Source organism: Brassica napus, chromosome C7 (assembly GCF_020379485.1).
Source record: "Brassica napus cultivar Da-Ae chromosome C7, Da-Ae, whole genome shotgun sequence".
NCBI classification, from domain to species: domain Eukaryota; kingdom Viridiplantae; phylum Streptophyta; class Magnoliopsida; order Brassicales; family Brassicaceae; genus Brassica; species Brassica napus.
Window position 1 is genome coordinate 50,235,955 of NC_063450.1, and position 21,504 is coordinate 50,257,458.

Consider the following 21,504-nt stretch of genomic DNA (forward strand, 5'->3'; position numbering starts at 1 on the left):
CTCAAATAAGTCATTTCCACTCATATAAATACAATTGTAAGTCGAATGCCCAAAATAACTAAATCATGCACATGCAGTTAGATCATTAATTTGCATTTAATCTTGCACCATGCGTTCCCTATTTAAAGGATAATAATAATGATAAAATTGTCACATCCATATTATAGATTTGTCAACATAAACAAGTCGTTCGAGTTGGAAAACAAAGTAAGGATCATGTAAAAATATAATCAAATTCACAATATAAGATGGTGATCAATAGGATGTGGTTATTTTTAATTATCCTTATAGCGTCTTGTCTTCTACGATTCAAGGCGGTGATAGTGGTCTCGGCCGGGGCTGTTGTCATCATTGCGTTTAACGCGGCGATGGTTTGGTTAAATATATGGTTGCTGTTCAGAGGCCATACTTTGATGTTTTTGTCTCCTTTTAGTTTGTTGATTTTTGTTGTTCTTCAACAAAGAATGTCTTAAATTTCAAAAACAAAGAATGTCTTGAAAATTGATAAAAACAATATTTGTTGCATAGACTTTTTTTTTTTTGAACACAACATAGACATTTTTCTCTATTTCATAAGTTTATTGAAACTTAACAATAGAATAAGCAATGGTAATGGAAACAATTATTGCACATGTATGAATTTTGATTTCCCTCATGTCTCATGCATGTCGCACATGCACGGTTGGTTTCCGGGTGACGAACAAGCATTGTATCCCATCATTCAAAATTTCCGGAGATGAATAAAACTTTATTATAAGTTGAAGATTTTCCCTTGGGTCGATCTCTCTATACTTTATATAGAATCTAGTAGCTGGGCATAAGAAGTATCGATACGTCTACTTCTATATTTTTTTGTTTCCCTCTTTTACCCACTAGTACTGAAGCAATCCAAAAATGATTAAAAGATCTCAATTTAATTATCTAAAAAATAAAATAAAAGATCTCAAATTTTCACTTGAAATTCTACAACAATGATACAACATGTAATATATATATTTATATATCATATAAAGGATACAGACAAATCCAGTTATAACAATTGTTGATATTACGTTCAAGGTACATAAACTAATGTCGCTGTATCATTATCAGTTTCCGAATTGCATGGATGTTTTTTTTTTGTCATCTTCCATGGATGTTTTTAAAATGATTCAGAAAGTCATAAAAATGGCGGAATTTGAATATTTTTCAAAATTTTCTTAAATGAACTATTTGACCTATTATTTTTTTAAAAACAAATTCTCAAATAATTTTTAAAAAAATATAATTCAAGTTATAGAGATTCAAACATTTTATATTAATATTAGTATTTAATATTTGGTAAGAAATTTAATGAGACAATAGAGATGAAATTAAAATGCTCTAAGATAAAATTTTAAAATCTTAGAAGATAGTATATTAGAAGTTATTATTATCTTAGTTACGCAAAGTCGCAAACTCGTACACACTAAGATCTGATAGTTGTTCCTCTCACCATTATTAACCTTTTTGGATTCATTACATTTACCTTGAGCCAATACTTCAAGTAAATAACTACCAATATAATACGGTAAAGACTACAAACAATTCAAAATAAAGCGGGAGATCATACTTTGTTAGACACTCCCTTATCAGTAAGGGTCACACACACACACACACACACAGCTTCATACCAAACTCTTATCACCGAATATGTCTTCTTTCATTTAATGCATCACCTCTCATTTCTTCCTCTCTAAACACTTTCCCAATTTATTTTTATCCACCTTTTTAGCTCATATTCCCTCTCCAACAACTAAAGACACACTTTCCGATAACATTGGAGCCGTCCCATGATCTGGCGACGGAGATGGAGAAGGAGAAGAAGGCGGCGACGCCAAATGTGTCATTTCTTAAGCTCTTTTCCTTCGCAGATTTCAACGATTGCGTTCTCATGACTCTCGGATCAATCGGCGCGTGCATTCACGGCGCTTCCGTTCCGGTCTTTTTCATATTTTTTGGCAAACTTATCAACATTATTGGTACTGCTTATATGGATAGACACCAAGCCTCTCACAAAGTCGCCAAGGTTTTTATCTATTTTCCTATAATATGATCTTAAATCTTTATATGTAACAAAAACCTTTCGTCTCTTCGGCTGGTTTGGAAACTGAATACAACTTTACCTATAAAAATTTGTTATTTGGAGCAGAATTAAATTAATATTTACTCCAAATAAAATTCGAGTGAAATGCTAATCACGTATATTTTTTTATTTATGATTGCTCGGCTTAATTTTTTCTAATTTATTTGGTGCAGTACTCGTTGGATTTTGTATATCTCAGTGTGGTTATACTTTTCTCATCATGGATAGGTAAATAAATACATAATTAAATTTTTTTTAAAAAGCAATCTCTCTGAATTATAATTCGTTTTTAAGATATGGATAAAAATATAATAAATTGGAAACAGAGGTTGCATGTTGGATGCATACGGGAGAGAGGCAAGCAGCAAAAATGAGGAGAGCTTATCTCCGGTCAATGTTAAGTCAAGACATAAGCTTATTTGATACTGAAGCTTCCACCGGTGAAGTCATATCCGCCATTACCTCCGACATGCTCGTCGTCCAAGACGCACTCTCTGAGAAGGTACCTCTCTAGACCGAATCTAACTGGTATAAACTCGTAATTATATAATTAGGTTATGTTTTTGTGTTGTGTTTTTGACAAAATTTTGAATTAGCTCAATGATTAGATTCATAATAGACCAATTTTTGTGTGTGGTACTAATTAGTAACTTAATAGATTCAAATTTCCTTTCTATTAAATATATACACAAATCTATTTATTCAAAATTTTTATGTGCAAACCTAGTAAACTTTACCGCCTAACGCGTTGGCCGATAAACACTATAGGTATTCAAATTCCGGAACCTTTTACATGGATCGTGTTTTTTCCTACACATGGGTTGTCTACTCCGTATCAGTTTTAATGTGAATCACCATATGGTCCATGGCTTAGTCCAATGAATTAATATTATTTACATGCATTTCCTTTGGTTTTGGCCTTTTGGGTAATCTTTAAATTGATATTTTTTTATTTTTTTCTGTTACTCCAATAAATTATAGATGCATTGCATGTTGCATTTATAAGACGTTTGAGTTTGATATGATTTAGTTTAAATTTAAATGTTGACCTATATTTGGTTATTTCCATCAAGCCAGCCGCTTAAAGAGCCTGGTCGCATTTGACCAAAAATAGAAAAAGAGCCTGTTCGCTTATTTCAAAATTTAATCACACGCAATTTGTTCATAGTTTATGATAACCGGTAAGGTTCGTTGCAGGTAGGGAATTTCTTGCACTATATAAGCCGGTTCATAGCCGGTTTTGCAATCGGATTCACGAGCGTATGGCAAATAAGTCTTGTCACTCTGGCCATAGTCCCTCTCATTGCTCTAGCTGGCGGCATCTATGCGTTTGTTGCCATCGGACTTATCGCCCGTGTCCGGAAATCATACATCAAGGCCGGTCAGGTTGCGGAAGAGGTTAGTTACTTCTCTGACAAGGAAAGCGCATAGATTTTGTGTACTTTATATTTCTCTGTCGGAACTCAGGTGATTGGTAATGTGAGGACCGTACAAGCATTTACTGGTGAAGAAAGAGCCGCGAAATTATACCGGGGAGCTCTCAAAAACACGTACAAGTACGGGAGAAAAGCCGGTTTAATGAAAGGACTAGGTCTTGGTTCGTTGCACTGCGTCTTGTTTCTATCATGGGCCTTGCTCGTCTGGTTCACAAGCGTTGTGGTCCACAAGGGTATCGCCAATGCTGGCGAGTCATTCACTACCATGCTCAACGTTGTCATCGCTGGCCTGTATACTATCTTGCTTGCTCTATACGTTTCCTTTGTATCTTTTATGTATCACAAACTCTTTGTTCTCGTGTTCGTATAGGTCACTTGGACAGGCAGCGCCGGATATTTCAGCCTTTGTTCGAGCCAAAGCTGCTGCGCATCCAATTTTTCAGATGATTGAACGTGACACGGCGGCTAAAACAAGCGCAAAATTTGGCCGTAAACTCCGCAAGGTAGACGGTCACATTCAATTCACGGACGTAACTTTTAGCTACCCATCTCGCCCTGATGTGCTGATCTTTGACAAGCTAAACCTAGCCATCCCTGCCGGGAAAATGGTGGCACTTGTTGGAGGAAGCGGTTCAGGGAAGAGCACGGTCATATCCTTGATAGAGCGGTTCTACGAGCCCACATCAGGAGCTGTGTTGCTAGACGGGAACGATATTAGAGAGCTGGATATTAAGTGGTTGAGGGGACATATTGGTTTGGTTAGTCAAGAGCCAGCTCTGTTTGCTACAACGATTCGCGAGAACATTATGTATGGCAAAGATGACGCGACGGATGAGGAGATTGGCCGTGCTGCAAAGCTCTCAGAAGCCTTTTCATTTATCAACAACCTTCCTGAAGGATTTGAAACTCAGGTAGGTCAAAAAAAGATACCTTGTAACACACGAAACTATTTTTATCTTTTTATCCTTTTTTTAGGTTGGAGAGAGGGGAATTCAACTTTCCGGTGGACAGAAACAGAGGATAGCGATATCAAGAGCAATCCTGAAGAATCCATCGATACTTTTACTCGACGAGGCGACAAGTGCTTTAGATGCAGAGTTAGAGAAGAGCGTGCAAGAAGCGTTGGAGCGAGTGATGGTTGGAAAAACAACGGTGGTTGTGGCTCACAGACTCTCAACAGTAAGAAATGCTGACATCATAGCAGTTGTTCATGAAGGGAAGATCATAGAGTTTGGAAATCACGAGAATCTCATATCTAATCCCGATGGAGCCTACTCTGCTCTCCTTCGTCTCCAAGAAACTGCTTCCTTGGAGTGTAACCCTTCCTTGGATCGCACGTTAAGCAGGCCACATAGGTACTATTTTCTGTATACTCAATTTTTTTCATTAGAACTAAGTTTTAAAAAAAAAAAAATCTGAACCTAATACAACTTGAAAACCAAACTCTTCTTGTTTGTTAAGTTTCCTAGACTTATGACTTAAAACCAATTGACTGACGATAAATGATCGATCCAAATATCTAAGTCTCTTTTCAAGTTTTTGTTGTGATGTGAGATCTATTTACCAACATTCTTTTTTGCATTTTCAGTATACAATACTCGAGGGAACAATCAAGAACAAGCTCCTGCTTGGAGAAGGAATCAGTAACTCGAGAGGACGGTGAAGATCAGTCCAAAGAGGCTAAAGTAACGATGAGACGTCTTTATTCTATGATCCGCCCGGACTGGATGTACGGCATTTGTGGAACGTTATGTGCTTTTATTGCTGGATCTCTGATGCCACTTTTCGCGCTTGGAGTCTCGCACTCCTTAGTTTCCTATTACGAGAAAGGTTGGGACAACACTCAAAAAGAGGTCAAGAAGATCGCTATCCTCTTCTGCTTCGCTTCAGCCATCACCCTCATCGTCCACACTATTGAGCATCTTTGCTTCGGTATTATGGGCGAGCGTCTCACTCGCCGCGTCCGCGAAAAGATGTTCTTAGGTTCGTCTCAAACTACTTTAAAGTTCTTTGCAAGTTTTAAAAATCAATAATAAACTTATATTTTGGTTATGTAGCGATACTGAAGAACGAAATGGGGTGGTTTGATGAGGTGGACAACACGAGCTCCATGTTAGCTTCGCGGCTTGAGAGCGACGCAACTTTGCTTAAGACCATAGTGGTCGATAGGTCGACGATTCTACTACAAAACTTAGGTCTCGTTGTGACGTCTTTCGTTATTTCCTTCATGCTCAACTGGCGTCTCACTCTTGTCGTCTTGGCCACATACCCATTGGTTATAAGCGGACATATCAGCGAGGTAAACGCAGCGGTTTTGCGTCTTTCAAATTCACTGGTTGAGTTTACGTGGGCAATAAGTTAATTTTAATTTAACCTATTTTGTCATATTTGTATAGAAACTTTTCATGCAAGGCTACGGAGGAAACTTGAGCAAAGCGTATCTGAAGGCCAACATGTTGGCCGGAGAGTCTGTCAGCAACATCCGCACGGTGGCCGCCTTCTGTGCTGAAGAGAAGGTTCTAGAACTTTACTCAAAAGAGCTTTTAGAACCTTCCAAACGTTCTTTCAGGCGTGGACAAGTAGCCGGACTTTTCTATGGCATCTCTCAGTTCTTCATTTTCTCTTCATATGGCCTCGCTCTATGGTATGTCTCTATATAGACAAGTTCCACCTATAAGCCTAGGAGTTCCAGATGTTTTTGGTCTTGTGGAGAGTATGTTTGAAGTTAGGGTTTGGTTAGTTTAATAAAAATACAAATAAATCATATATTCTGATAAATATTATAGTAAACAAATGTATGTTTGGTATATGTTTTTGAACTGTTAATTGTTTAATTTGATAGGTACGGATCAACTTTGATGGATAATAAAATATCTAGCTTTAATATAGTGATGAAAACATTCATGGTTTTGATCGTGACGGCATTAGCGATGGGTGAAACATTGGCTCTAGCTCCAGATCTGCTGAAAGGAAACCAGATGATTGCGTCCATATTCGAGATCTTGGACCGTAAAAGCCAGCTTGTTGGAGAAACCAGCGAGGAGCTGACTAATGTGGAAGGCACGATTGAGCTCAAAGGCATCCAGTTCAGCTACCCTTCAAGACCACATGTTGTAATTTTCAAGGACTTTGATTTGATAGTTAGGTCTGGACAGAGCATGGCGCTTGTCGGACAGAGTGGGTCTGGGAAAAGCTCGGTCATTTCACTTATTCTCCGGTTCTATGACCCGACCGCAGGAACAATCATGATAGAGGGTGAGTCTTGGTACTATTAACGCGAAGTTTCTTGTGTTTCAAGTAAACTCTGAAAAACCTAGGTTTCTTGCGTCAAAAGGAAGTTACTTAGCTTATTAAGCTGGCTTTTTTTGCAGGAAAAGACATCAAGAAAGTAGATTTGAAAGCCCTGAGGAAGCACATTGGTCTGGTTCAACAAGAACCAGCGCTTTTCGCAACGACAATCTACGAGAACATTTTGTACGGAAACGAAGAAGCTTCTCATTCTGAAGTCATAGAGTCAGCTATGTTCGCAAACGCTCACAGCTTCATCACCTCTCTCCCGGAAGGTTACAATACTAAAGTAGGTGAACGTGGTGTTCAGATGTCAGGTGGTCAGCGACAGAGGATCGCTATCGCTAGAGCCATCCTCAGGAATCCAGAGATTCTGCTACTTGACGAAGCCACAAGCGCTTTGGACACTGTATCTGAGCGTGTGGTAAGTTCTTAAGAATTATATTTTCTAGGGTTTGATCCACATAGACTTATGGGTTTATGATATATTAGGTACAACAAGCATTGGATCGGTTAATGACAAACCGAACAACGGTTGTGATAGCTCACCGGTTATCAACGATCAAGAACGCTGATACAATAAGTGTTTTACATGGAGGAAAAATCGTACAGCAAGGCAGCCACCGTTGGCTAGTTCTGAACAAGGTTGGTCCGTATTTTAACCTCTTCAATCTTCAGCAGCAGCCAGCAGCAACAACATCCTTAAATACTATATAGTTAAATTATTTAAAACTCTTAATTTGGTTTTGGGGAAGATATTAATCTTACTTTATATTCGTTGTTGGTTATGTTAATCATATGTGATTATGCCGAATGAGTCATCTCACTAATTTTATAAACCCTCTTTATCATCAATACGTTTCACTGCGATATTCTCCAAGGAAAGGAATAATGATCATCAAAAAAAGACAACCTTGATCATTAAACATGAATAACCAAAAGAGATTCTACTCTTCCTCTCATAATCATAACCCACTTAAGTTCCTTACGTTGGGCCTTCTCACAAATCGTCCCTGTCGATGAGACAACAAACAATATTATTATATTAGAATCTGTCCTAAAACCGCAGCTCACATGAAAAATGTATAAACATTAGTATCATTCTACCCTAATCATCAATGCATGCAACCATTTCAAGACAATGATATAGAGATATTACCTTCATACGGGGTCGTTGATCGGCACTGAGTTTTCGAACTTGATATCGAATTTGTTTAGAGTTGGAGAAGAGTCGATTCATCCGTTTCTCTTTATACCTCAACACACTAGATTCCCTCATTCCATTTTCTCCAAACAAATCTATCTCAGCCAACATTGCCTGTCCCAAAAACCCTCATACATTAGTAACTTTTGCATTTGCTGCTACAAAATCTTTTATCCTTTATTAAAGCATCATCTAATGTTTTTTGATTAAATCCGTGCCGTTATAGAGAAGAAAACATTAATTTCTTGGTTTAAGAATTTCAAAATCTCACTCATTTTGAAAAGATTATTGAACAAAAGAAGACTATTAAGAGTTTTAAAACAAAAATGGAATAGAAAATACTAGTTAACAACCACTTTCAAGTCTTGTATTAAGGATTGGTTGTCAACACATTAAGAGAGATTCGTAAGTAAATCAATTACAAGGATTAAAGATATGGTTAAAAAAATGTGGCGGGAAAGAGAGATTAGTTAGAGGATAAAAGTATAACGTACATGGATGTCTATACCGGTAGCGTGCGAGCCAAGAATCTCATCGGAGAAAGGCGACTCCTTATCCGACCAAGCCTCTAAAACCCTATCGTAGTCAAGCTTCAAAAACGTACTCACTCTCTTCTCCGTCTTCAGATCTTCGACGCTCTTTGATTCCTCGGCCGCCGCAGCCACTTTCTTCTTCTTCGTCTTCTTTTTTTTCTTTTCAACCGCCACCGTCACGATCATCTTACTCTTGATACTATCCACGGCGTCGGATTTTCCGTCATCGGCTAATGCGGCGGCGGTTGTGGTGGTCTGAATTCTCGGCGAGATGTGTTCGAGTTCCACGGTGGGATATCTACACAAGCTCGCGTCATCGTCGCCGTCGTCTTCCCGGAGAGAGCTCCTCAAGCCGAGCCCTAATGGGGAGTTTGTGACGGAGTCGAATCCTATAGAGCTTCCGTACCAAGGCATCGTCGTACATTCTCCGGCGTTGGATTCATTGCTCCCCATAAAACTATCTATCCCTTCTTCAATCTCCTCTTCATCAAGAATAATCGGTACCGCGTCGAAATCGTCTAATGACTCAAACCGAGTCACCTCCGAGTTGAAACTGAACTCTTTCTTCTCCAAGAACTGATACGGTTCGGTCTGTATTGCGGGATTGAACACCTCCTCAATTGTCTCAAACGGAAGAAGTAACGGGGAAGCTTCCTCGTAGTCGCTGAGAGGAGATTTAATCCCGAGAAACAGAGTGTTTCTCTTGGAAGAGAAGATTTTTGGGTAGGCGGTGGAGAGGAGAGCCGCCGCTTCGTTGTAAGGTTGGTTTGGACGTTTCCGCCGAGTACGTGGCCTTCTTGTGGAGATTGTGAACGGGGGCGAGTTGGTCTCGGAGATTGTAGATGACGGCGAAGGAGTGTTGTGTGAGGAGGCGGCTCTCGACGGTGGAGATTTTATCGTTTTAAGCTCGAAAGTATAGGTGGCGCCGCCGCTTAGACAAGACGACATTTCTCTGCCGATGAGAGAGAGAGAGAAAAAAACACACACAACTTTCTTGAAAAATCAAGAAACAGAGGAGTACAGTTCTGATAACTATTGGACTTGAGGATGTGGTTAACTCTTAATTAAGTTTTCTCTTTAAAAGTCGGTTTAGAAAAGTTCTGAGAATTGGACCAAGTACCAACTCAACTGTTCGTGTGAGAGAGAAGATTTAAGGTTTCCTTTTTAGGAAAGTTATAATATGGCTTTGGGAAATGAATCTTGATTTGTTTTGGGGTGTTTATCTGTAGCCCGTGGGATGGGATGATGATAAACCCTAAACCCTCTGACAAAATCTTTGTTTACTAAATTTAGCAAAAATGTCAACACTTTAAGGAGGGAAAAGGAAGATTCTGTGTACTAGAAAGGAAATGAAAAGATAGAGATGTTCATTTGACACCTTGAAGAAAGAAAGAAAGAAAACCCAATGAACATCTAAAATTATAGAGAGAGAGAGAGTCACCGACTGGATAGGGAGAGTTGAGAAGGGGGGTTCACACAGATTCCCAAACAAAAATATTAAAATAATGAACAGTGATGAACCTGTTTCTCTTCGGTTTTCACCAGTGAACCTGCGTCCGGCGAGTTTATCACTGTTTCGCGGACTCTACGACACGTGGCGGTCTGCGATTGGTTCAATTTTTTTTTTTAAATCAAACAAAAAAATAAATAATAAAAAATTATAAACTTGAAGCCTAAGAAGGAGTTGAGTAACGGGATGTTCTAGAAAGAAAAGAGAAAAGTTCCGTTAGGGTTTGTCAAAGTTATATATAAATATAATAGATGGAGGCTCTCTGTTAGTTACGGCGAAAACAGTCTCTCTAAAAGGTGAAAGTTGAGACAGAGGCGAGTAAAAGTAGGGCTATAGGGAATTAAACACAAAAATGTAATTTCGTGGAAGATACTCTCTTCATTCCAAAAAAATCCATCTTTTAGAAAAAAAATTGTTTCAAAAGATACATATTTTATATTTTTAAAATATAAATTAATTTCAAATTGTAAACTTTAAAAAACATAATTGTGTTTATTAAAATTTTATTGGTTAAAAATTACGAAGAATAATTGATTACGGTAAATAATGCATTGATAACTAAAAAATAATATATTTTTTAATAAATGTGAAAAATTTAAAACATGCATTTTTCTAAAACAGAGGGAGTAATGAATAGTAGTCTATTTATTTTTTTAGAGAAAGTAGTATTACATTTTTTGTGACTTTCAAAAGAAAACAGAGTTTCCAGGTCGTTAGATTAACAATCACAGAAAGAAATTGAAATAACCTTTAGAAAATAGAGCATCAGCAGCAGTGAATCTCTCCTTACCAATAAAAATTTAAAAAGGAAAAAAGAAGAAAAAGAGAATACAAATGAGGGAGTATCTTCCATTTATTGCATGTGTTAAATTTCTGTAATGACTAATGACGTGGTGCTTTTCCTTTACACTCGGAAACCTTTCACCATGTTCATAAAACTGACAAAAAGAAAGAAGTAAGTTGCAAAAGAAAAAAAGAAGTCAACTAAATTTGTCCCAAGTTGGAACTCTTCACAAAATTTCTTAGATTATTTCGTTTTTAAATGTATGAGTTTAAAATAGCTACTAATCTTCAGTGTTGACAAAAAAAAACTACTAATCTTCAGTGGTTATAGGAGTAGTAAAATACTTGACTTCATGCTGTCTCTCCGTGTCATTTAGGCTCCGAATGGTAACATCCATCCCGCACCGCACCGCAGTTAACAGTAACAAAAATCTCTACATATACCATATATCTATACATTTTTATAACTGCTAGAACCGCACCGCAGTCAAACCGTTTGTCCCGCACCGCTCAATCCGCTGTTACCATTCGAAGCCTAATTAGTGTAGTCTTTTTAGACCACTAAAACGAGAAGACATCGTTTCAAACAATACTTACTGCAGTCATAATGATAGTGTAATTTGACTGGAAGTTTTGTAAAAGTGGAACGATGTGATTTCGTCGATGAATCACCCATATAGTTAAAAGTCAAAATTACGGCAGTAGAATAATCCTCGTTGCTTACATATCTTGATAAAATCAATCCAATCCTTTTTTGTTTTAACAATAGTGTATAAACACATTTTCTTCATACTAAAAACAAAAACAAAAACAATATTTATGTCTGTGGAGTGAATATGTGTAGGAGACCTTAGCACGGACAGGGCCGGCTTACCAGGGGGACAAACGGTGCAACCGGGTCAAAACCCGTGTCTCCCCGTATAATAATAATTAAGGAGTCTAGTTTTAAAAAAAATATATTTTTATATATAAAAAATTATAAATATAATAAATAAAATTGAAAGGGGCCCAAAATTATTTGATATGTATATAATTTTATTTTCATACAAAATATGTAAAATATTATTAATTAAATTTTAAAAATATTTTAAACATTATCTGCATATAAATTTTAGAGATAAATTTTTTTTTTTGCCCTAGGGCCCGGCTGAGCACGGATGAAGCTGCATGAGATTTATCTAACGAGGAAAATGTAAAGAGAGGATAAACCTGTCTGCGAACTCTACCCACTGTCTCCAAAGTCCATCCCTGTTCCTTTTTTGGAATCTTTTATGTTATTACACTTCTTTTCATATGACATGTGACCTCTCCTTCTTTTCTTTTCCTCATTTTTTTCCTTTTAAATCAGTTACTTTTTTTTTTCTTTCTTAATGTTTAAATCAAGAAAATAAAAAATATATTTGATTCTAAAAACAAATGTTTTTTTGGAATGGTTAACTAGTTGTTGTGGAAGCATCATTAGGTCGATGGGCATAGAAGATTCAATTGTGTATTTGACTTTTTTCTTCTAAAAGTTGTTTCGTGAAGCTATTGATGTTTGATGAGTTATCTTCACTCACATCATCTGATGTGTTTACCTTTGGATAAAAATATTATTTCGGGGTTTTCAACGGTAGATGTTATCTTTGTAGGTGTTGGAAAGAAGTTAATTATGATGTAATTAACTGGAACTAAAGGAAGTGTGCTGAAAATAAGTAAGATCCTCGTTTTTATAAAAATAATTAAGAAAGACTAACCAAAAAATTACATGTTACTGGAAATGTGATAATGTTTAAGTATGATGTTAAGCACGTGACTCTTGAGAGTCAATTAGGGCACTGTACAAGATTGATTCAAATGGTTACAAACTACAAGTGAACTCTCTTCTGTGTAGTGTATTGAGGGGACCATTAACATATATATACACATATAATATGCGTTTTGTCCTAAGCTTTCGAAACCTTTTTGGTAACCCAAACAATGAAAATATAAAATAAACAAAAACAATGGTCTTTAAAAAAGAACAAGAACGACAAGAACTAGTGTAATAATTAACTAACGCATAACGAGATTATACTAAAGATAATTGAGTTAAAAAAATTGATGATGATGTGATGTCAAAAAATAATCGGTGAGTATAAATGGAGGATTAAAATTTTAGATAGTGATGATTATTCAATAGTACTTCGAAAAATATGAAAACATATGAAAATAATGTGAAGTTAAAAACCATATAAAAGAACACCATTTCTCGAAGTTTTGATGACTATAAAATCTACATAATAGTAGTTCAACAGGTCATAAAGATGCTGCATGTTTCAGCTTTATATGATCCATATTTTCTAGTTCCAAAGCAAATTATATGACAATATTGAGATCTATAAATTTTGAAACATAGAAATAAAAAACTTTTTGAGTCGAAAGAATAAAAACCTAAAATGCAAAAAAGACTCGCAAAGGGATAAGTATCTTCTGGGCCAGCACATAATTTCTAGGTCACGTCCCTTTCTTTTTCATTGCCTATAGCAAATGAGGACAAGATATGCTAACAAAATCTTCCATAGCATACAAAACATAAGATATCCTAACTTACGGTAAAACGAAACAACGATTTCACGCGAGGCAGAGAATATAACCCATAAAACATACACTGACTTTGTGTAAGAAGAGGTAAACTAACACACTTAAAAAGAATAAAGATGATCTCATAAGGGATAATATCGTCTGGAGTGTTAAGTTGACAATCAGACTCGAACAAACATAACCGAATCGGGATAAAACTTAAAAGAATACTCATCTATCAACAAAAATTATTGTTATCTTAATTTCAAAGTCATAATTCCAAATCTACAATAGTTCTCTATAGAAATGAAAACTTTCCAAAAAATAACCGTTTTTCTAAATATTATTGAAAAACTTTCCAAAGAATTTTTTTGAAAGAATATTCATCTATCAAAACGAATTCTTGTTATTCTTATTTCTAAGTCACAATCCCAAATCTACAATAGTTCTCAATAAAAATGAAAATTTTACAAAAAAAGGAGGCATTTTAAAAATTATTTAAAAAATGGAACCTATCGATGAATTTTTTTGAAAGAATACTCATCTATTAAAAAAAATTCCTGTTATACTAATTTCTAAGTCACAATCCAAAATCTACAATAGTTCTCTAAAGAAATAAAAACTTTCCAAAAATAGCAGTTTTCGGAAAAATTATTGAAAAAATGCAACGTTTTGGTGAAAAAATATGAAAGAATGCTTATACTCCCTCCGTTTTTTAATATAAGTCGTTTTAGAATTGTGCACATAGATTAAGAAATCATTAATTTTTTAAATTTTCTAAACAAAAACATCATTAATTATTTACCTAACCACAAATCAACAAATAATAAAATAGAAGGTATATTATCATTGGTCATATAACATTAAGTGTTAATAAATTTTACATAGAAAACCGAAAACGTTATATAATTTGGAACATAAAGATTTATCTAAAACGACTTATATAAAAAACAGAGGGAGTCTATCAAAAAAAATTCTAGTTATCATAATTTCTAATACACAATCTCAAATCTACAATAGTTCTCTATAAAAATGAAAACTTCCGAAAAATAAGAGGTTTTTCAAAAATTATTTAAAAAATGTAACCTATTGAAGAAAAAATCTGAATGAATACTCATCTATTAACAAAAATTCTTGTTATACTATTCTCTAAGTCACAATCCCAAATCTATAATAGACTTCTATAAAAATGTAAATTTTCCAAAAATAGCAACTTTCGTAAAAATGATTTAAAAAAAAACGTAAACTATTGATGAAAAATTCCGAAAGAATATTCATCTATCACCAAAAATTCTTGTTATCCTAATTTCAAAGTCACAATTCCAAATCTACAATAGTTCTCTATAGAAATGAAAAATTTCCAAAATAGCAGCTTTTCTAAAAATTATTGAAAAATGTAACCTATAGATAAAAAATTCCGAAAGAATATTCATCTATCAAAACAAATTCTTGTTATCCTTATTTCTAAGTCACAATCCCAAATCTACAAAAATTCTCAATAAAAATGAAAACTTTCCAAAAATTAGAGGTTTTTTTAAAAAAATATTTAAAAAATGCAACCTATCGATAAAAAATCTGAAAGAACACTCATCTATTAACAAAAAATTCTTGTTATACTAATTTCTAAGTCACAATCTAAAATCTGCAATAGTTCTCTAAAGAAATAAAAACTTTAAAAAAATAGCAGCTTTCGTAAAAATTATTGAAAAATGTAACCTTTTGATGAAAAAATCTGAAAGAATACTTTTATATCAACAAAAATTCTAGTTATCCTAATTTCTAATACACAATCCAAAATCTACAATAGTTCTCAATAAAAATGAAAACTTCCGAAAAATATGAGGTTTTTGAAAAATTATTTGAAAAGTGGAACCTATTGATGAAAAAATATGAATGAATACTCATTTATTAACAAAAATTCTTGTTATACTATTCTCTAAGTCACAATCCCAAATCTACAATAGTCCTCTATAAAAATGAAAACGTTCCAAAAATAGCAGCTTTTGTAAAAATTAATTTGAAAAGCAAACTATTGATGAAAAATTCTGAAAGAATACTCATATATCCTCAAAAATTATTGTTATCGTAATTTCAAAGTTACAATTCAAATCTACAATAATTCTCTATAGAAATGAAAACTTTCCAAAAATAGCAGTTTTCTAAAAATTATTGAAAAATGTAACCTATTGATGAAATTCTGAAAGAATATTCCTCTATCAAAACAAATTCTTGTTATCCCTATTTCTAAGTAACAATCCCAAATCTCGAAAAGTTCTCATTAAAAATGAAAAATTTCCAAAAATAGGAGGTTTTTTAAAAATTATTTTAAAAATGCAACTTATCGATGAAAAATTCTGAAAGAATACTCATCTATGAACAAAAAATTCTTGTTATACTAATTTTTAAGTCACAATCTAAAATCTACAATAGTTCTCTAAAGAAATATTTTTCTTTCCAAAAATAGCAGTTTTCGTAAAAATTATTGAAAAATGCAACCTTTTGATGAAAAAATCTAAAAGAATACTTATGTATCAACGAAAATTCTAGTTATCCTATTTTCTAATACACAATCCCAAATCTACAATAGTTCTCTATAAAAAGGAAAACTTCCAAAAAATAGGCGGTTTTTCAAAAATTATTTAAAAAATGCAACCTATGGATGAAAAAATCTGATTGAGTACTCATCTATTAAAAAATATTCTTGTTATACTATTCTATAAGTTACAATCTCAAATCTACAATAGTCCTCTATAAAAATGAAAAGTTTTCAAAAATAGCAGCTTTCGTAAAAGTTATTGAAAAAATACAACCTTTTGATGAAAAAATCTGAAATAATACTTATATATCAACAAAAATTCCAGTTATCCTAATTTCAAATACACAATCCCAAATCTACAATGGTTCTCTATAAAAATGAAAACTTCCGAAAAATAGGAGGTTTTTCAGAAATTATTAAAAAATGCAACCTATTGATGAAAAAATCCGAAAGAATACACATCTATTAACAAAAATTCTTGTTATACTATTCTCTAAGTCACAATCCCAAATCTACAGTAGTCCTCTATAAAAATGAAAACTTTCCAAAAATAGCAGCTTTCGTAAAAATCATTAAAAAAAAAACAACTTTTTGATGAAAAAATCTGAAAGAATACTTATATATCAACAAAAAATTCTAGTTATCCTAATTTCCAATACACAATCCCAAATCTACAATAGTTATCAATAAAAACAAAAACTTCCAAAAAATAGGAGGTTTTTCAAAAATTATTTAAAATGCAACCTATTGATGAAAAAATCTGAATTAATACACATCTATTAACAAAAATTCTTGTTATACGTTTCTCTAAGTCACAATCCCAAATCTACAATAGTTCTCTCTAAAAATGAAAACTTTCCAAAAATAGCAGCTTTCGTAAAAATTATTGAATGATGAAAAATCTGAAAGAATACTTATGTATCAATAAAAATTCTACTTATCCTAATTTCTAATACACAATCCCAAATCTACAATAGTTCAATATAAAAATGAAAACTTCTGAAAAATAGGAGGTTTTTCAAAAATTATTTAAAAAATGCAACCTATTGATGAAAAAATCTTAATTAATACACATATATTAACAAAAATTCTTGTTATACTATTCTCTAAGTCACAATCCCAAATCTACAATAGTCCTCTATAAAAATGAAAACTTTCCAAAAATAGCAGCTTCTGTAAAAATTATTGAATGATGAAAAAATCTGAAATGATACTTATATATCAATAAAAATTCTAGTTATCCTAATTTTTAATACAGAATCCCAAATCTAAAATAGTTCTATATAAAATGAAAACTTCCGAAAAATAGAAGGTTTTTCAAAAATTATTTAAAAAATGCAACCTTTTGATGAAAAAATCTGAAAGAATACTCATCTATTAACAAAAATTCTTGTTATACTATTCTTTAAGTCACAATCCCAAATATACAGTAGTCCTCAATAAAAATGAAAACTTTTCAAAAAATAGCAGCTTTCGTAAAAATCATTAAAAAAAACAACCTTTTGATGAAAAAATCTGAAAGAATACTTGTATATAAACAAAAAATTCTAGTTATCCTAATTTCTAATACACAATCCCAAATCTACAATAGTTGTCTATAAAAACGAAAACTTCCGAAAAATAGGAGGTTTTTCAAAAATTATTTAAAAAATGCAACCTATTGATGAAAAAATCTGAATTAATACTCATCTATTAACAAAAATTCTTGTTATATTAATCTCTAAGTCACAATCCCAAATCTACAGTAGTCCTCTGTAAAAATGAAAACTTTCCAAAAATATCAGCTTTCGTAAAAATCATTAAAAAACAACCTTTTGATGAAAAAATCTGAAAGAATACTTATATATCAACAAAAAATTCTAGTTATCCTAATTTCTAATACACAATCCCAAATCTACAATAGTTCTCTATAAAAACGAAAACTTCCAAAAAATAAGAGGTTTTTCAAAATTATTTAAAAAATGCAACCTATTGATGAAAAAATCTGAATTAATACTCATCTATTAACAAAAATTCTTGTTATATTAATCTCTAAGTCACAATCCCAAATCTACTGTAGTCCTCTGTAAAAATGAAAACTTTCCAAAAATATCAGCTTTCGTAAAAATCATTAAAAAACAACCTTTTGATGAAAAAATCTGAAAGAATACTTATATATCAACAAAAAATTCTAGTTATCCTAATTTCTAATACACAATCCCAAATCTACAATAGTTCTCTATAAAAACGAAAACTTCCAAAAAATAAGAGGTTTTTCAAAAATTATTTAAAAAATGCAACCTATTGATGAAAAAATCTGAAAGAATACTCATCTATTAAGAAAAATTCTTGTTATACTGTTCTCTAAGTCATAATCTCAAGTCTACAGTAGTGCTCTGTAAAAATGAAAACTTTCTAAAAATGGCAGCTTTCGTAAAAATCATTAAAAAAACAACCTTTTGATGAAAAAATATGAAAGAATACTTATATATCAACAAAAAATTCTAGTTATCCTAATTTCTAATACACAATCCCAAATCTACAATAGTTGTCTATAAAAACGAAAACTTCCAAAAAATAAGAGGTTTTTCAAAAATTATTTAAAAAATGCAACCTATTGATGAAAAAATCTGAATTAATACTCATCTATTAACAAAAATTCTTGTTATATTAATCTCTAAGTCACAATTCCAAATCTACAATAGTCCTCTATAAAAATGAAAACTTTCCAAAAATAGCAGCTTCCGTAAAAATTATTGAATGATGAAAAAATCTGAAAGGATACTGATATAACAATAAAAATTCTAGTTATCCTAATTTTTAATACACAATCCCAAATCTAAAATAGTTCTATATAAAATGAAAACTTCCGAAAATAGGAGGTTTTTAAAAAATTATTTAAAAACGTAATCTATTGATGAAAAAATCTGAAAGAATACTCATCTATTAACAAATTTTTTTTTATACTATTCTCTAAGTCACAATCCCAAATCTACAATAGTCCTCTATAAAAATGAAAACTTTCCAAAAATAGCAGCTTCCGTAAAAATTATTGAATGATGAAAAAATCTGAAAGGATACTTATATATCAATAAAAATTCTAGTTATCCTAATTTTTATTACACAATCCCAAATTTAAAATAGTTCTATATAAAATGAAAACTTCCGAAAAATAGGAGGTTTTTCAAAAATTATTTAAAAATGTAACCTATTGATGAAAAAATCTGAAAGAATACTCATCTATTAACAAAATTTTTTTTATACTATTCTCTAAGTCACAATACCAAATCTACAATAGTCCTCTATAAAAATGAAAACTTTCCAAAAATAGCAGCTTCCGTAAAAATCATTTAAAAAAACAACCTTTTGATGAAAAAATCTGAAAGAATACTTATATATCAACAAAAAATTCTAGTTATCCTAATTTCTAATACACAATCCCAAATCTACAATAGTTCTCTATAAAAACGAAAACTTCCGAAAAATAAGAGGTTTTTCAAAAATTATTTAAAAAATGCAACCTATTGATGAAAAAATCTGAATTAATACTCATCTATTAACAAAAATTCTTGTTATATTAATCTCTAAGTCACAATCCCAAATCTACAGTAGTCCTCTGTAAAAATGAAAACTTTCCAAAAATATCAGCTTTCGTAAAAATCATTAAAAAACAACCTTTTGATGAAAAAATCTGAAAGAATACTTATATATCAACAAAAAATTCTAGTTATCCTAATTTCTAATACACAATCCCAAATCTACAATAGTTCTCTATAAAAACGAAAACTTCCAAAAAATAAGAGGTTTTTCAAAAATTATTTAAAAAATGCAACCTATTGATGAAAAAATCTGAAAGAATACTCATCTATTAAGAAAAATTCTTGTTATACTGTTCTCTAAGTCATAATCTCAAGTCTACAGTAGTGCTCTGTAAAAATGAAAACTTTCTAAAAATGGCAGCTTTCGTAAAATCATTAAAAAAAACAACCTTTTGATGAAAAAATATGAAAGAATACTTATATATCAACAAAAAATTATAGTTATCCTAATTTCTAATACACAATCCCAAATCTACAATAGTTCTGTATAAAAACGAAAACTTCCAAAAAATAAGAGGTTTTTCAAAAATTATTTAAAAAATGCAACCTATTGATGAAAAAATCTGAAAGAATACTCATCTATTAACAAAAATTCTTGTTATACTGTTTTCTAAGTCACAATCTCAAATCTACAGTAGTGCTCTGTAAAAATGAAAACTTTCTAAAAATGGCAGCTTTCGTAAAAATCATTAAAAAAACAACCTTTTGATGAAAAAATATGAAAGAATACTTATATATCAACAAAAAATTCTAGTTATCCTAATTTCTAATACACAATCCCAAATCTACAATAGTTGTCTATAAAAACGAAAACTTCCAAAAAATAAGAGGTTTTTCAAAAATTATTTAAAAAATGCAACCTATTGATGAAAAAATCTGAATTAATACTCATCTATTAACAAAAATTCTTGTTATATTAATCTCTAAGTCACAATTCCAAATCTACAATAGTCCTCTATAAAAATGAAAACTTTCCAAAAATAGCAGCTTCCGTAAAAATTATTGAATGATGAAAAAATCTGAAAGGATACTGATATAACAATAAAAATTCTAGTTATCCTAATTTTTAATACACAATCCCAAATCTAAAATAGTTCTATATAAAATGAAAACTTCCGAAAATAGGAGGTTTTTAAAAAATTATTTAAAAACGTAATCTATTGATGAAAAAATCTGAAAGAATACTCATCTATTAACAAATTTTTTTTTATACTATTCTCTAAGTCACAATCCCAAATCTACAATAGTCCTCTATAAAAATGAAAACTTTCCAAAAATAGCAGCTTCCGTAAAAATTATTGAATGATGAAAAAATCTGAAAGGATACTTATATATCAATAAAAATTCTAGTTATCCTAATTTTTATTACACAATCCCAAATTTAAAATAGTTCTATATAAAATGAAAACTTCCGAAAAATAGGAGGTTTTTCAAAAATTATTTAAAAATGTAACCTATTGATGAAAAAATCTGAAAGAATACTCATCTATTAACAAAATTTTTTTATACTATTCTCTAAGTCACAATCCCAAATCTACAATAGTCCTCTATAAAAATGAAAACTTTCCAAAAATAGCAGCTTCCGTAAAAATCATTTAAAAAAACAACCTTTTGATGAAAAAATCTGAAAGAATACTTATATATCAACAAAAAATTCTAGTTATCCTAATTTCTAATACACAATCCCAAATCTACAATAGTTCTCTATAAAAATGAAAACTTCCGAAAAATAAGAGGTTTTTCAAAAATTATTTAAAAAATGCAACCTATTGATGAAAAAATCTGAAAGAATACTCATCTATTAAGAAAAATTCTTGTTATACTGTTCTCTAAGTCACAATCTCAAATCTACAGTAGTGCTCTGTAAAAATGAAAACTTTCTAAAAATGGCAGCTTTCGTAAAAATCATTTAGAAAAACAACCTTTTGATGAAAAAATCTGAAAAAATACTTATATATCAACAAAAAATTCTAGTTATCCTAATTTCTAAT

The 21,504-nt window shown here is 31.9% G+C and overlaps 2 protein-coding genes across 3 annotated transcripts; one reads left to right on the forward strand and one right to left on the reverse strand.

Moving 5' to 3' along the window:
* The first annotated feature begins 1,158 nt into the window (after window positions 1–1,158).
* On the forward strand, window positions 1,159–7,545 carry LOC106408488 (ABC transporter B family member 2-like). Its single transcript, XM_048763137.1, has 13 exons — window positions 1,159–2,047; window positions 2,278–2,332; window positions 2,431–2,606; window positions 3,302–3,502; window positions 3,572–3,831; window positions 3,911–4,451; window positions 4,516–4,895; window positions 5,129–5,523; window positions 5,598–5,839; window positions 5,937–6,184; window positions 6,383–6,795; window positions 6,912–7,252; window positions 7,321–7,545. Exons 1-13 carry the CDS (start codon window positions 1,829–1,831, stop codon window positions 7,543–7,545), a joined length of 3,696 nt encoding a protein of 1,231 aa, XP_048619094.1. The 5' UTR covers window positions 1,159–1,828.
* An 87-nt stretch (window positions 7,546–7,632) lies between these two features.
* On the reverse strand, window positions 7,633–10,453 carry LOC106409124 (protein CHLOROPLAST IMPORT APPARATUS 2). Of its 2 annotated transcripts, XM_013849805.3 has the most exons (3): window positions 8,527–10,430; window positions 7,988–8,146; window positions 7,633–7,841 (listed from the first exon to the last, which is right to left on the reverse strand). In XM_013849805.3, exons 1-3 carry the CDS (start codon window positions 9,511–9,513, stop codon window positions 7,794–7,796), a joined length of 1,194 nt encoding a protein of 397 aa, XP_013705259.2. In that variant the 5' UTR covers window positions 9,514–10,430; the 3' UTR covers window positions 7,633–7,793. The 2 variants fall into 2 exon arrangements, with proteins under 2 accessions (XP_013705259.2, XP_048619095.1); XM_048763138.1 differs by lacking the exon at window positions 7,633–7,841 and having other exon boundaries at window positions 8,045–8,244; window positions 8,527–10,453.
* Between the last annotated feature and the right edge of the window lie 11,051 nt (window positions 10,454–21,504).

Bases quoted from the DNA above. Each gene is read 5' to 3' on its own strand.
- LOC106408488 (XM_048763137.1), top strand. From the start codon at position 1,829: ATGGAGAAGGAGAAGAAGGCGGCGACGCCAAATGTGTCATTTCTTAAG. The intron at 3,832-3,910 runs GTATACTATCTT...GTGTTCGTATAG, and splicing joins AACGTTGTCATCGCTGGCCT to GTCACTTGGACAGGCAGCGC. The intron at 4,896-5,128 runs GTACTATTTTCT...TTGCATTTTCAG, and splicing joins ACGTTAAGCAGGCCACATAG to TATACAATACTCGAGGGAAC.
- LOC106409124 (XM_013849805.3), bottom strand. From the start codon at position 9,513: ATGTCGTCTTGTCTAAGCGGCGGCGCCACCTATACTTTCGAGCTTAAA. The intron at 8,147-8,526 runs GTACGTTATACT...TTTTTGGGACAG, and splicing joins CTACCGGTATAGACATCCAT to GCAATGTTGGCTGAGATAGA. The intron at 7,842-7,987 runs GTAATATCTCTA...TCTCATCGACAG, and splicing joins ATCAACGACCCCGTATGAAG to GGACGATTTGTGAGAAGGCC.